The 16,947-nt window shown below is 38.6% G+C and overlaps 1 protein-coding gene across 1 annotated transcript in view; it reads right to left on the bottom strand.

Annotated features, from left to right (window-relative positions):
- Window positions 1-16,947, bottom strand: part of BRS3 (bombesin receptor subtype 3) — a 162,228-nt gene that overhangs the window by 22,773 nt on the left and 122,508 nt on the right. Inside the window, exon 2 of the mRNA XM_053691818.1 lies at window positions 4,880-5,231. Coding sequence (XP_053547793.1) covers window positions 4,880-5,231 — 352 coding nt within the window. The remainder of the gene's footprint in view (window positions 1-4,879; window positions 5,232-16,947) is intronic.

The following is a 16,947-nucleotide window of genomic DNA, read 5'->3' as shown; positions in this document are numbered from 1 at the left end:
TGCAGATAAGGCGGTTCTTTGTACTAAATTGGGTTTTCTTCCGAAAGTGGTATCAGATAGAAATATTAATCAGGAAATTGTTGTTTCTTCTCTCTGTTCTAATCCTTCTCATAAGGAACGTCTGTTGCACAACTTGGATGTGGCGCGTGCTCTAAAATTCTACCTTCAGACGACTAAGGATTTTCGCCAGTCTTCTGCCCTGTTTGTTTGTTTCTCTGGAAAGTGTAAGGGTCAGAAGGCTACTGCTACTTCTCTTTCCCCCTGGTTGAGAAGTATAATTTGTTTTGCTTTTGAGACTGCTGGTCAGCAGCCTCCTGAGAGAATTACAGCTCATTCCACTAAGGCTGTCTCCTCTTCTTGGACTTTCAAAAATGAAGCTTCTGTGGAACAGATTTGCAAGGCTACAACTTGGTCCTCTCTGCATACTTTTTCCAAATTTTCCAAATTTGATACTTTTGCTTCGGCTGAGGCCTCTTTTGGGAGAAAGGTTCTTCAAGCGGTGGTGCCTTCTGTTTAGGTCTGCCTGTATTGTTCTCCCTCCCTATTCATTCTGTGTTCTCTAGCTTGGGTATTGGTTCCCACTAGTAATTGGAATTACGTTGTGGACTCTCCATATTTTAGGAAAGAAAACAAAATGTATGCTTACCTGAAAAATTTCTTTCTTTCCGGATATGGAGAGTCCATGATCCCACCCTTAATTAAGACAGTTATTTTTGACTGAACCTCAGGCACCTCTACACCTTTGCGTTATTCCTTTTTTCATTTCTCTTCAGTCGAATGGATGGGGATTATGGGTAGGGGAGTGACAACTGCAACTATATTCTGCACTCTAGATTTGTATACATGATACATCGAGGGAGCTTTACATTTTCGCTTTGCTCTATATTGTTCCTGAGGACTTTTGAATGTAACTTTTAAACTGTGTAAAATAACTGCAAACATGTAAAGCTTCTTCACTGTATTGTGCACATTAACTCAAAGCACACAATACAGCTATCAAAAAGCTGGCAGTGTTACTTTAGGATGCGTGATTGTGAACAGTTCCTGTCACAGGATGCAAGAATACCTGAGCTACAAGATGGCGGCACGCAGTATGAAGATGTAGAGCTTGGCTGGCATCTGTTAAGGGCTAACATTAGAGAACAGCTTTGAAAGGAGCTGCAGGCTCAGTTGGAAATACAATAGCATGGTGAGTAATATCCATTATATTCTAGTTTTTAGCTGCTCTGCTACCTAATGTCCCTCCACTGCAAACCATGATGGTTCCTGTACTGTAAATATTGCTAACAAGATAGCAGTTTTAAATACTTTTAAAACAATTACACCTAGATTACGAGTCTTGCGTTAGGGTTAAAAAGCAGCGTTGAGAGGTCCCAACGCTGCTTTTTAACGCCCGCTGGTATTACGAGTCTGGCAGGTACAGGTGTACCGCTCACTCTTTTTCCGCGACTCGAACATACCGCAAATCCACTTACGTCAATTGCGTATCCTATCTTTTCAAAGGGACTTGCCTAACGCCGGTATTACGAGTCTTGGAAAAAGTGAGCGGTACAGCCTCTCCTGTCAAGACTGATACCGCATTTAAAAGTCAGTAGTTAAGAGTTTTATGGGCTAATGCCGTAACATAAAACTCTTAACTAAAGTGCTAAAAAGTACACTAACACCCATAAACTACCTATTAACCCCTAAACCGAGCCCCCCCCCCCCACATCGCAAACACTTAAATAAAAATTGTAACCCCTAATCTGCCAACCGGACATCGACACCACTTTAATAAATATATGAACCCCTAAACCGCCGCACTCCCGCCTCGCAAACATTAGTCTATCAGCCAATCGGAATTGAAGGGACACCATCTTGGATGACGTCATTTAAAGTTACTGTCATTTAGTGTTAGTCGGAAGGAAGGAAGAGGATGCTCCGCGTCGGATGTCTTGAAGATGGACCCGCTCCGCTCCGGATGGATTATTATTATTATTATCATTTATTTGTATAGCGCTGCCAAATTCCGTAGCGCTGGGATGAAGATAGAAGATGCCGTCTGGATGAAGACTACTGTCCGTCTGGAGGACCTCTTCTGCCCGGATAGGATGAAGACTTCTGGCCGTCTGGAGGACCTCTTCTGCCCGGATAGGATGAAGACTTCTGGCCGTCTCAAGGTAGGGTGATCTTCAAGGGGTTAGTGTTAGGTTTTATTAAGGGGGGATTGGGTGGGTTTTAGTGTAGGGTTGGGTGTGTGGGTGGTGGGTTTTAATGTGGGGGGGTATTGTATTTTTTTTTTACAGGTAAAAGAGCTGATTACTTTGGGGCAATGCCCCGCAAAAAGCCCTTTTAAGGGCTATTTGTAATTTAGTATAGGGTAGGGATTTTTATTATTTTGGGGGGCTTTTTTTTATTTGGGGGGTTAGATTAGGTGTAATTAGTTAAAAAAAATTGTAATTATTTTATAATTTAATTATAGTGTAGTGTTTAGGGTTTATTTTATAGGTAAGTATTTAGTTTTAAATATGAATAATTTAGTTAATTAAAGTTATTTTATTTAGATTATTTTAAATTATATTTAAGTTAGGGGGGTGTTAGGGTTAGGGTTAGACTTGGGTTTAGGGGTTAATATATTTATTATAGTGGCGGCGACGTTGGCGGCGGCACAGATTAGGGGTTAATAAGTGTAGTTAGGTGGCGGAGACATTGGGGGCGGAAGAGTAGGGGTTAATAAATAAAATGTAGGGTTCGGCAATGTTGGGGGCAGCAGATTAGGTGTTCATAAGTATAATGTAGGTGGCGGCGGTGTCCGGAGCAGCAGATTAGGGGTTAATAATATAAAGCAGGTGTCGGCGATGTCGGGGACGGCAGATTAGGGGTTAATAAGTGTAAGATTAGGGGTGTTTAGACTCAAGGTTCATGTTAGGGTGTTAGGTGTAGACATACATTTTCTTTCCCCATAGGAATCAATGGGGCTGCGTTAGGAGCTGAATGCTGCTTTTTTGCAGGTGTTAGGTTTTTTCAGCCGGTTCTGCCCCATTGATTCATATGGGGAAATCGTGCACAAGCACGTTTTACCTGCTTACCGCTACCGTAAGCAGTGCTGGTATTGAGGTGGAGCTAAATTTTGCTCTACGCTCACTTTTTAGCGGCTAACGCCGGGTTTGTAAAAACCTGTAATACCAGCGTTTTTTGTAGGTGAGCGGTGAGCATAAACTGCTCGTTAGCACCGCAAGCCTTACCGACAAAAACTCGTAATTTATCCATTAGTTTGTATGCATGTATTTTGCAATGTGGTGCTTAATTTCTGAAGCATTTATAAAAATACTTTGATGTCCATTTAAGTGAGGCACATACTTTTTTTTCTTGTAGACATATAGCCCAATGTTTATAACAGCATTAACCTCTTAAGGACATATGACGGAATTTATCCGTCATAAAACAATTGAACAAACTGAAAGCTGTGTCCTTAAAGGGTTAACAAGACAATAAAATATGTTTTTATTGTTGTACCTACTGTATAATAGGAAATGTAAAAAGGTTTCACAGTATTTTTTATTTTTTTTTTCTGAATCAGAAGTTCCTGTACTAAAAGACAAAACAAAACCATGTTCTTTGTTGGATACTTGTGGGTTGTGATGTCACTGTTTAGCAATAAGACTGTGGGATGATTGCATATCAGCCAGTGAACCCGTATCCCACAGACCAGCTGTGCACAGACATGTTCTTTTTGTTTGTTCAAACAGCTTTACATTAACCTTTTATTGTACAAGAAATACATTTATACATGTTTAAATAGTGCTCCTTCATATACATGGTATAACTAAATTAATTAAAAGGACAGGCAGTGCCTTTCAACTCTCTTGGAATGCTTTTTTTTTTGGGCTTTATAAATTCCTATAATTGTCTAAATACTCCAGGCACATCTGCAATCTCTCCTAAGAAAAAGCCTATAACATAGTACCTATTAAAGGGACAGTCAACCATAGAATTGTTATTGTTTTAAGAGATAGATAATCCCTTTATTACCCATTCCCCAGTTTTGCACAACCAACACATTTATATTAATGTACTTTTTACCTTTGTGATTACCTTATATCTAGGAACCTTCTTCCAGCCCCCTGATCACATGACTGTGACTGTTTACTATCTATTGTCTTAAATTTAGCAGTGTGTTGTGCTAGATCTTAAATAACTTTCTTTGCCTGAACACAGTGTTATCTTTATAGCCCACGTGTACTTTCTGTCTCTTTGTGTTGAAAAGAGATTTAAAAAGCATGTGATAAGAGGCAGCCCTCAAAGGCTTAGAAATTAGCATATGAGCCTACCTATGTTTAGTTTAAACTAATAATACCAAGAGAAAAAAGCAAATTTGATGATAAAAGTAAATTGGAAAGTCAATTAAAATTAAAAGTCCTATCTGAATAATGAAAGTTTAATTTATACTTGACTGTCCCTTTAAAGGGATACTAAAACATCTCTGTTGTGTAAAAAACATGGATTGTCTCAGGGCTTTATAGACAGGCCAAAAAAGGGACTTATGTAAGTTAGGTTTACAAAATGCTGCAAACTGCCTAAACCAGCTATTTGATTTGCAGCATTTTGAAAACCTATGTTACAGAATTAGCTTTTTGTCCTCTCTATGGATTGCGAGACAAGCAAGAGGCTTTTTAATATCTATTTAATATATACTGCATTCAAAGCTTTTTCTTAGAAGAGATCACAGATGTGCTTGGAGTATTTAGACAATTCTAGAAATTTATAAAGCACAGGAAAACATTTGAAGAGAGTGGCAAAGCACTGCCTGTTTTACAAATAAAGTGTTATTTGTAGTATTACAGTGTTATCCATCTGTACAGCTTGTTATTTCTTTTGCAGTTATAACTAGGCAACTAACCTGTTTTCGGGCGTGAGTGTGCTCTTCAGCTGGCATGTTGAAAGTACTTTTGTACAGGGTTTTTGCAATAAGGAAGTAATATGCAGAAATGATTGACAGGGGAACAATGTAGAATACCAGGAAGCATATTAGGGAATGTGTCTCTTGCAGAATCTTTTCAGAGACTGGATATGGAGCACAGGCTTCAAAAGTGCTATTTTTTTCTGAGCTGCCAAATTCATACAAATCTGAGAACACAGCTTCTGGAGCAGCAAGGAGCATGGAAATGATCCAAACACAAACAGCTTTGCCACATGTCTTCAAAACAGCATCTGAGGTCTGCAATTGCAAGGGTTTCACAATGGCTCTGTACCTGTGTATAAAGTCACAATCATCGTTTTAAAAATAAATTGAATTAAAACATTAATATTCTCTTTTCCTCAATTGCAAAACTACATGTATTAGTCATAAATATTACCCTTTTAAAGAACTTAAAGGGACATAAACCCCAATTTATTTATTTTTTCATGATTCAGATATAGCATACAATTTTAAACAACTTTTGCTTCATTCCCATTTGTTAAAGGTGCAGCAATGCACTACTGGGAGCTAGATGAACACATCAGATGAGCCCATGACAAGAGGCATCTATGTGCAGTCACCAATCAACAGCACCTAGGTATGTTTTCCAACAAAGTCTATCAAAAGAACAAATCAAATTAGATAATAGAAGTCAATTGAAAAGTTGTAAAATTGTATGCTCTCTCTGAATTATGAATAAACAATGTGGGGTTTCATGTCCCTTTAAACACTGTGCTTTGTTCCACACTCCCTATAGAAGCCAAGAAACTAAATATGTATCGTAGGTTATAACAATGCTGCATATTACCTAAACCAGCTATTTGATTTGCAGAATTTGCAGGTTACAGAATTTTTAGGCATTTCTAGGGAGCGTGTGACAAGAACAGTTTTTACACAAAAGCAAAATGAGTTTAATGTCCTTTAAGGAGAATCTACATCTTCTACTGGAAAGCAGTATCACATATCTACCAATTATCTCCAATAAAGCATCTTCCACATAGTTATGGGATTAAATATTTGTGCTAGAATAGCATTTTTTTTTTTATTTTTTTTTTTAAATATTTTTATTGAGGATTAAGATAAATACAAACTTGTAGATAATATATTCCATAGCAATGGAACGGCATATGAGTAGATAAATGTATACATGAACAATAAAATAGAATACCAGTGGTAATGGGCTGTCCTATAAGCAGATAAATGCATATATAAACCATAAAATAGAATACAATAGCTCAGCCAATATTTTCTAAATAGTTGCCGTATGGTCAAATAAAGCAAAAAACTAACTAATACAAATCCTCAGGCTTTCTACCTCCTGTTACAAAAGTGAAGCCACTTTTGGGCTTCCAATACATCTATCAAAAAGAAAAGAAAATTACAGGAGGATTATATTAATATCAGATCCCTTATAGACCTGTTAAAGATTATTGTAACATAGTAATCAATACCATGTCTTATGCTTCAAATACTGAGGTCACTTTTGGACCCCCAAATCATAAATAAAACACAGCTTATATATTCAGCTCATATATTAAAAAAAATATATATGTTAATGATCATCTATAAAGGACTAAGAAATAGTAACCCAACTATAGGGAAGGGCCAGTTAAAATATGCCGTACACATATACATGGAGGAGACTGTAAAAGGGTTATAGAGAAGAAAAAAAAAAAAAAAAAAAAAAAAGGGCTTAGCCATTGCTCTGGTAAAACTGAGCTAGTGTGCTCTATGCTTATTTAGGAGTGCCCCAGAAGGACTACGCTGACATAATGACATAACTACTGGGATCTATAGGGGGATGGGGCAAATACAGAGCAAAGCTTCTACTCTGATAATGATATTATATAAAATACCCCTAGCACTTAATAATGGAAAAAAACAAAACAAAAAAACAACTGATGCACCCTTGACAAAATTTAAATGCCTACTGAATTGTATATATGTATTCCTATGTAACTGAGCAAAGGAGCCCCTTTCATAAGGCCATAAAACTGCACTGTTATACACTGAGATACACAAACCCAGCCCACTGGAGTACCATAAAAACACATAACAGTACTATTTAATCTTCACCCTAACTGAGGTCTGGCTTCTGTATGGGATATATTCCTTTTACATGCTAAACAGTGTCACAGTCAGTACTAGATAAATAGATAGTTTAAAAAACAGGGAATGCTGTCATATGCATAAGAACTCATAGGACTATGATAAGAATTATAAATAGACAAGGACTAACTATATGAGCGTTAAAAATTCCAGTTTATAAATGCAGGGTTCTGATCTGATCTCTAACCTACAGGGAGTGCAGAATTATTAGGCAAATTAGTATTTTGACCACATCATCCTCTTTATGCATGTTGTCTTACTCCAAGCTGTATAGGCTCGAAAGCCTACTACCAATTAAGCATATTAGGTGATGTGCATCTCTGTAATGAGAAGGGGTGTGGTCTAATGACATCAACACCCTATATCAGGTGTGCATAATTATTAGGCAACTTCCTTTCCTTTGGCAAAATGGGTCAAAAGAAGGACTTGACAGGCTCAGAAAAGTAAAAAATAGTGAGATATCTTGCAGAGGGATGCAGCACTCTTAAATTTGCAAAGCTTCCGAAGCGTGATCATCGAACAATCAAGCGTTTCATTCAAAATAGTCAACAGGGTCGCAAGAAGCGTGTGGAAAAACCAAGGCGCAAAATAACTGCCCATGAACTGAGAAAAGTCAAGCGTGCAGCTGCCAAGATGCCACTTGCCACCAGTTTGGCCATATTTCAGAGCTGCAACATCACTGGAGTGCCCAAAAGCACAAGGTGTGCAATACTCAGAGACATGGCCAAGGTAAGAAAGGCTGAAAGACGACCACCACTGAACAAGACACACAAGCTGAAACGTCAAGACTGGGCCAAGAAATATCTCAAGACTGATTTTTCTAAGGTTTTATGGACTGATGAAATGAGAGTGAGTCTTGATGGGCCAGATGGATGGGCCCGTGGCTGGATTGGTAAAGGGCAGAGAGCTCCAGTCCGACTTAGACGCCAGCAAGGTGGAGGTGGAGTACTGGTTTGGGCTGGTATCATCAAAGATGAGCTTGTGGGGCCTTTTCGGGTTGAGGATGGAGTCAAGCTCAACTCCCAGTCCTAATGCCAGTTTCTGGAAGACACCTTCTTCAAGCAGTGGTACAGGAAGAAGTCTGCATCCTTCAAGAAAAACATGATTTTCATGCAGGACAATGCTCCATCACACGCGTCCAAGTACTCCACAGCGTGGCTGGCAAGAAAGGGTATAAAAGAAGAAAATCTAATGACATGGCCTCCTTGTTCACCTGATCTGAACCCCATTGAGAACCTGTGGTCCATCATCAAATGTGAGATTTACAAGGAGGGAAAACAGTACACCTCTCTGAACAGTGTCTGGGAGGCTGTGGTTGCTGCTGCACGCAATGTTGATGGTGAACAGATCAAAACACTGACAGAATCCATGGATGGCAGGCTTTTGAGTGTCCTTGCAAAGAAAGGTGGCTATATTGGTCACTGATTTGTTTTTGTTTTGTTTTTGAATGTCAGAAATGTATATTTGTGAATGTTGAGATGTTATATTGGTTTCACTGGTAAAAATAAATAATTGAAATGGGTATATATTTGTTTTTTGTTAAGTTGCCTAATAATTATGCACAGTAAAAGTCACCTGCACACACAGATATCCCCCTAAAATAGCTATAACTAAAAACAAACTAAAAACTACTTCCAAAACTATTCAGCTTTGATATTAATGAGTTTTTTGGGTTCATTGAGAACATGGTTGTAGTTCAATAATAAAATTAATCCTCAAAAATACAACTTGCCTAATAATTCTGCACTCCCTGTATATCTACAGTGAAACCATGAGCTGAAACCCAAATATACATACAGCCAAGGTTAAATATAAATGTAAATGAGACTAATCAAGATATGTGAAGGCAGAAAAAACATTCGGAACATCATTTGAACAAAATAAAGCAGAGAAAACATGCCATAAATAACAGGGAACATAAACTTTTATCCAGATTATTTTCAGCTACTTATTATAGGGTATTTAGAAGGTCCCCAACAGATATCAAACTAGTTGATTAATGAAATAGTCAATCTTTTAACCAACCCCGACTGGTTCTTGAACGCTGGGGCAGTAACATGTCTCTGAATGAAGGTGGAGGTGAAACAGAGTATACCGCAGTTCTTCAACGGCAGTCTCCGGTGACCAGACATAACAATAGAGCATACTTGACACAGCCTCCCCAATTACTCCCAACATCCAGCTCCAAATCTTCTGCGTCGTCCGACTCTGTAGGCGCAATGACCTGTCCTGGTTGGGACCCCATTCCAAATAAGCTGCTTTACCCGCCGCGATCGGCCACCTCGCAGCGGGCTCTGGCAACACCTTTTTTGACAGAAGGGAGAAGATCGGAGGTCCCACCGTATCATAATACACAGTGTACCGGTAAGCTTCACCAGAGACATGCAGCTCTCAACCGCTATAATCGTCTGGGATGGCACCCTGTAGCAGCATGTGCTCTTTATTCTGTGTAGATTTCTGGATTGCCTCCTGCACCACAGTCCCCTGTTGCATATACATCGTATGTCTTGCTATGGTGACCGGCTCCTGGCAATTAAACATATTCTCCAAATCTTTAGATGAACCCACATCGTGTATAAATGGCGATTGAAGTAATGGAACCTTTTTAAGTCCCGGGTGGGGAACTTCCACTAGGTCCGTCAGTCTTTTTGTAGAGATCTCCTCCATAGCTAGACGCAAAACACTGGTCACTTCCTTCTCAACACGAGAGAGATGAGCACTTAGCGACTCTATTATTCTGTAGCTGAAATGGGCTTCCATGATGAATTCTTGCAAGTGTTCTTACTACAGCACATCAGGCTGGTTATACTGATAAATCAGTATGATGGAGGGTAGAGAAAGGTATAGGCCCAGACCTCTGCTGCGTACCTTCTCTAGTTTAGGCTGCTTATTCTTAATAGCGTATAAATGTCATATAGAACTGCTGCAAAAATAATGGTTGTTTCAAATATCTTGAAAAAATTAGTGTCCAACAGCTTTAGAAGAGACAAACAGCAGATTTATCAACTCCCACTGTTAGACAGAGTTTAACAAGCAGCCATCTTGGTCGATGGTCAGACACGCCCCCTAGAATAGCATTTTTAATACATAACTCATACTGGTAGTGTTGATTTTTTCTTTGTTACTTTGCTAAATTGACCTATTTGTAATGGGACATTTTTCTATGAAAATGTGTGAAATGCAGTGTATGTATTGCTGTCACCAAAATGACCTCAGAGATTTTTAATAATTTGCACATTATACATGAAAAAAAACATCCCAACTAATTTTCGGCTAGATTACGAGTTTTGCGTTGCAGTTTAATGCTGAAAAAATGGCCATTTCAGCGTAAAAACAGTAACGCAGCCATTACGAGTCTTGTCGGTATTTTAGCAAGCATTTTAGCCTGTAATGCAACATCAATCCTGCACTCAAAAAAATTACGGATTTCCATAGCACCGGTTTTACAGGTTGTGTGGTGAGTCTAAAATGCTTGTGTTACAGCCTATACGACACGATTCATTCCGCTATCTGAAAGCAGTAGTTATGAGTTTTGCGCCACAAAAAGTTTCACAAAACTCATAACTAAACTGTTGCAAATTACACTATAACACCCATAAATTACCTATTAACCCCTAAACCGATTTCCTATTGGCTATTCTTAAAATTCAAATCAGCCAATAGGATGAGAGCTACTGAAATTCTATTGGCTATTTAAATCAGCCAATAGAATTTCAGTAGCTCTCACCCTATTGGCTGATTTGAACATCCAATAGGATTTCAGTATCTCTCATCCTATTGGCTGATTTAAATTTCAAGAATCAAATGGTGACGATGTCGGAGAGCGGCGGAATAGCTGTTAATAACTTTTATTAGTGGCGGCTATGTCGGGAGCGGTAGATCAGGGGTTAATAACTTTAGTAAGGTGGCGGTGATGTTGGGAGCGGCAGGTTAGGGGTTAATAACTTTAGGTGGCGGTGATGTCAGGGGCAGCAGATTAGGGGAGTTTAGACTTGGGGTTTATGTTAGGGTGTTAGGTTTAAACGTAACTTTTTTCCCCCATAGACATCAATGGGTTGCGTTACGGCGATCGCCATTCCACACTTTAGGTGTTAGTTTTTTTTCTAACACATTCTCCCTATTGATATCTATGGGGGAAAGCGGTTAGTTTTTTTTCTAACACCTTCTCCCTATTGATGTCTATGGGGGGAAAGCGTGCACGAGCACGTCAAAGCAGCCCTTGGCTTTTGTGCGGTATGGTGCTTATCGCCACCATATCGCACACACAAGGAGGCTTTTCAGAAACTTGTAATGGCAGCGCTAAGGAGGGTGAAATAACGCAACTTTTGTTGCGTTCTTTTCGCACCCTCTATAGCGCAAAACTCGTAATCTAGGCGTTTATGAGTTCTCCTCAAACAGTTACCACTTAAATGTTTTTTTCTTTGTTTATCAAAGACAGGCAGTACAGCCAATTACATACCATGGCAATCATGCCCTAGACTAACACAGGAATATGCTGCTCCAGCTCTGTGTTAGAGAGAGAAATTCATATTTTGCCTAAATCTTCCTTAACTACATGCAGCATTTATTAATAAAAGAAAAAACAATCACAACCAGTTAAAGGACAACACAATGCAGTAGAATTGCATAATAAACAAGTGCATAATAAAAAGACAATGAATTAACAACTACTGTGAATTTCAAATAAGAAGTAGATTTTTGTCTTAACAAATTTTATTTTTTTCCACCCATTTTCTGGCCCCCTTTTTCATGTGACAGACATCAGCTAATCACAGAGTAGTAAATGTATACCCTGTGAGCTTGTACACATGCTCAGTAGGATCTTTTCCCCCAGAAAGTGTGCATATAAAAAGTCTGTGCAAAATTTGATAATGGAAGTAAATTGTAAAGTGTCTTAAAACGGTACGCTCTATATGAATCATAAAAAAATATTTTATCTTGAGTGTCCCTTTAATAAAGACAGTAAAACATACAGAGATAAGCATAAGAAAAGAGAACAGTAAGAGGCCATTCAACACTGGCACAGCAGACACTAGCCAATAGGAACCGCATGGTATCATCCATAAACAGTCCATACAGTGGCCAATGCTCCTCTTTTTTCTTTGCTGCTCAGTACAAGTTGTGTTGTGTATTATTTACATATATAATTAAATTCATAAAATATATTTATCTATTTCCATTCCTTTTTATCCTTATCTATTTTCAACTCTTGGCCAATTTGTATCCCACTTGGTCCCATATTATTGCAGACCCTTGGATTCTCCAATTGATTTTGTGAATTTTCATAGGCCTAGATTTAGAGTTCTGCGGCCAAAGGGGTGCGTTAGCTATGCATGCTTTTTTCCCCCCGCACCTTTTAAATACCGCTGGTATTTAGAGTTCACAGAATGGCTGGGTTTTCAGTGCGTTAGGCTCCAAAAAGGGAGCGTAGAGCATAATTTAATGCCACTGCAACTCTAGATACCAGCGGTGCTTACGGACACGGCCAGCTTCAAAAACGTGCTCTTGCACGATTCCCCCATAGAAAACAATGGGGCCATTTGAGCTGAAAAAAAACCTAACACCTGCAAAAAAGCAGCGTTCAGCTCCTAACGCAGCCCCATTGTTTCCTATGGGGAAACACTTCCTATGTCTGCACCTAACACCCTAACATGAACCCCGAGTCTAAACACCCCTAACCTTACACTTATTAACCCTTAATCTGCCGCCCCCGCTATCGCTGACACCTGCATATTTTTTTTAACCCCTAATCTGCCGCTCCGTAAACCGCCGCTACCTACATTATCCCTGTGTACCCCTAATCTGCTGCCCCTAACACTGCCGACCCCTATATTATATTTATTAACCCCTAATTTGCCCCCCACAATGTCGCCTCCACCTGCCTACACTTATTAACCCCTAATCTGCCGAGTGGACAGCACCGCTACTATAATAAAGTTATTAACCCCTAATCCGCCTCACTCCCGCCTCAATAACCCTATAATAAATAGAATTAACCCCTAATCTGCCCTCCCTAACATCGCCGACACCTAACTTCAATTATTAACCCCTAATCTGACGACCGAATCTCGCTGCTACTGTAATAAATGGATTAACCCCTAAAGCTAAGTCTAACCCTAACACCCCCCTAAGTTAAATATAATTTAAATCTAACGAAATAAATTAACTCATTAAATAAATTATTCCTATTTAAAGCTAAATATTTACCTGTAAAATAAACCCTAATATAGCTACAATATAAATTATAATTATATTATAGCTATTTTAGGATTTATATTTATTTTACAGGTAACTTTGTATTTATTTTAACCAGGTACAATAGCTATTAAATAGTTAAGAACTATTTAATAGCTAAAATAGTTAAAATAATTACAAAATTACCTGTAAAATAAATCCTAACCTAAGTTACAATTAAACCTAACACTACACTATCAATAAATTAATTAAATAAAATACCTACAATTATTTACAATTAAACCTAACACTACACTATCAATAAATTAATTAAATAAAATACCTACAATTATTTACAATTAAACCTAACACTACACTATCAATAAATTAATTAAATACAATATCTACAAATAAATACAATGAAATAAATTAACTAAAGTACAAAAAATAAAAAAGAACTAAGTTACAAAAAATAAAAAAATATTTACAAACATTAGAAAAATATTACAACAATTTTAAACTAATTACACCTACTCTAAGCCCCCTAATAAAATAACAAAGCCCCCCAAAATAAATAAATAAATGCCCTACCATATTCTAAATTAAAAAAGTTCAAAGCTCTTTTACCTTACCAGCCCTTAAAAGGACCTTTTGTGGGGCATGCCCCAAAGAATTCAGCTCTTTTGCCTGTAAAAAAAAACATACAATACCCCCCCCCAACATTACAACCCACCACCCACATACCCCTAATCTAACCCAAACCCCCCTTAAATAAACCTAGCACTAAGCCCCTGAAGCTCTTTCTACCTTATCTTCACCTCGCCGGGTATCACCGATCGGTCCTGGCTCCGAAATCTTCATCCAACCCAAGCGGGGGCTGGCGATCCATAATCCTGCGGCTGAAGAGGTCCAGAAGAGGCTCAAAGTCTTCATCCTTTCCGGGAAGAAGAGGCGATCCAGACCGGCAACCATCTTGATCCAAGCGGCATCTTCTATCTTCATCCGATGAGGAACGGCTCCATCGTGAAGACCTCCAGAGCGGATCAATCTTCTTCCTCCGACGTCCAACTGAAGAATGACGGTTCCTTTAAGGGACGTCATCCAAGATGGCGTCCCTCGAATTCCGATTGGCTGATCGGAACAGCCAATAGAATGCGAGCTCAATCCGATTGGCTGATTGGATCAGCCAATCGGATTGAACTTGATTCTGATTGGCTGATTCCATCAGCCAATCAGAATTTTCCTACCTTAATTCCGATTGGCTGATAGAATCCTATCAGCCAATCGGAATTCGAGGGACGCCATCTTGGATGACGTCCCTTAAAGGAACCATCATTCTTCAGTTGGACGTCGGAGGAAGAAGATTGATCCGCGCTGGAGGTCTTCACGATGGAGCCGTTCCTCATCGGATGAAGATAGAAGATGCCGCTTGGATCAAGATTGTTGCCGGTCTGGATCGCCTCTTCTTCCCGGATAGGATGAAGACTTTGGAGCCTCTTTTGGACCTCTTCAGCCACAGGATTATGGATCGCCAGCCCCCGCTTGGGTTGGATGAAGATTTCGGAGCCAGGACCGATCGGTGATACCCGGCGAGGTGAAGATAAGGTAGGAAGATTTTCAGGGGCTTAGTGTTAGGTTTATTTAAGGGGGGTTTGGGTTATATTAGGGGTATGTGGGTGGTGGGTTGTAATGTTGGGGGGGGTATTGTATGTTTTTTTTTACAGGCAAAAGAGCTGAATTCTTTGGGGCATGCCCCACAAAAGGTCCTTTTAAGGGCTGGTAAGATAAAAGAGCTTTGAACTTTTTTAATTTAGAATAGGGTAGGGCATTTTTTTATTTTGGGGGGCTTTGTTATTTTATTAGGGGGCTTAGAGTAGGTGTAATTAGTTTAAAATTGTTGTAATATTTTTCTAATGTTTGTAAATATTTTTTTATTTTTTGTAACTTAGTTCTTTTTTATTTTTTGTACTTTAGTTAGTTTATTTAATTGTAGTTATTTAATTAATGTATTGATAGTGTAGTGTTAGGTTTAATTGTAGGTAATTGGAGGTATTTTATTTAATTTATTTATTGATAGTGTAGTGTTAGGTTTAATTGTAACTTAGGTTAGGATTTATTTTACAGGTAATTTAGTAATTATTTTAACTAGGTAACTATTAAATAGTTATTAACTATTTAATAGCTATTGTACCTGGTTAAAATAATTACAAAGTTACCTGTTAAATAAATATAAATCCTAAAATAGCTACAATATAATTATAATTTATATTGTAGCTATATTAGGGTTTATTTTACAGGTAAGTATTTAGCTTTAAATAGGAATAATTTATTTAATAAGAGTTAATTTATTTCGTTAGATTTAAATTATATTTAAGTTAGGGGGGTGTTAGGGTTAGGGTTAGGGTTAGAATTAGCTTTAGGGGTTAAAAAATTTATTAGAATAGCGGTGAGCTCCGGTCGGCAGATTAGGGGTTAATGCTTGAAGTTAGGTGTCGGCGATGTTAGGGAGGGCAGATTAGGGGTTAATACTATTTATTATAGGGTTATTGAGGCGTGAGTGAGGCGGATTAGGGGTTAATAACTTTATTATAATAGCGGCGCGGTCCGGTCGGCAGATTAGGGGTTAATAAGTGGAGGCAACGTTGTGGGGGGCAGATTAGGGGTTAATAAATATAATATAGGGGTCGGCGGTGTTAGGGGCAGCAGATTAGGGGTACATAGGGATAACGTAGTTGGCGGCAGTGTACGGAGCGGAAGATTAGGGCTTAAAAAATTGAAATATAGTGGCGGCGATGTGGGGGGACCTCGGTTTAGGGGTACATAGGTAGTTTATGGGTGTTAGTGTACTTTAGAGCACAGTAGTTAAGAGCTTTATGAACCGGCGTTAGCCCAGAAAGCTCTTAACTACTGACTTTTTCTGCGGCTGGAGTTTTGTCGTTAGATTTCTAACGCTCACTTCAGCCACGACTCTAAATACCAGCATTAGAAAGATCCCATTGAAAAGATAGGATACGCAATTGACGTAAGGGGATCTGCGGTATGGAAAAGTCGCGGCTGTAAAGTGAGTGTTAGACCCTTTAATGACTGGCTCCAAATACCAGAGGGCGGTAAAAACCAGCGTTAGGAGCCTCTAACGCTGGTTTTGACGGCTACCGTCCAACTCTAAATCTAGGCCATAGTGTTAATTTCTCTTTTCAGAGATATTGAAACCTGCAGCCTTTTTCTCAACCATCCTGACATGAAATTGATAGGATCAGCAATGACAAATCTTTGCACCATAGAATTGGCAGTTTAATATTGGGTCAGATTTTTATCAGCAGCACAATAAACAAAAGGAAACAGTACATTTTGCACAGTGATCAAGAAATATTCACTTTTGCAATTTACTTGTCTCAATGTTGGTGTTTCGTCAGCCCACTGGATCTGTAAAAAGATCCTGAAATGTGTTGTAGCTTGGCTAAAGTGATACAGTAATGTTATATTTTTCCCCTTAATGTGATCTAAATTATTTATTATACTAGCCATATAGTATTAAAGGGAGAGAAAGGTAAAAAATTAAACTTTCATAATTTAGATACACCACGCAATTTTAAACAACATTTATATCTTCATGTCGGGTTACCACACTTGAGAATATGCAATCAGGTTAGAGCGTGAGTAAGGTGTTAGGTTTCCCCAAACTTTTTTTGCTCCATTGACTTCTATGGGGAATGCTAGAAAGTATA

The sequence above is a fragment of the Bombina bombina genome, chromosome 1, assembly GCF_027579735.1.
Source record: "Bombina bombina isolate aBomBom1 chromosome 1, aBomBom1.pri, whole genome shotgun sequence".
Classification (NCBI taxonomy): Eukaryota; Metazoa; Chordata; class Amphibia; order Anura; family Bombinatoridae; genus Bombina; species Bombina bombina.
The sequence above is the reverse complement of the archived record's forward strand: the minus strand, read 5'-3'. Positions and strand labels throughout refer to the sequence as shown.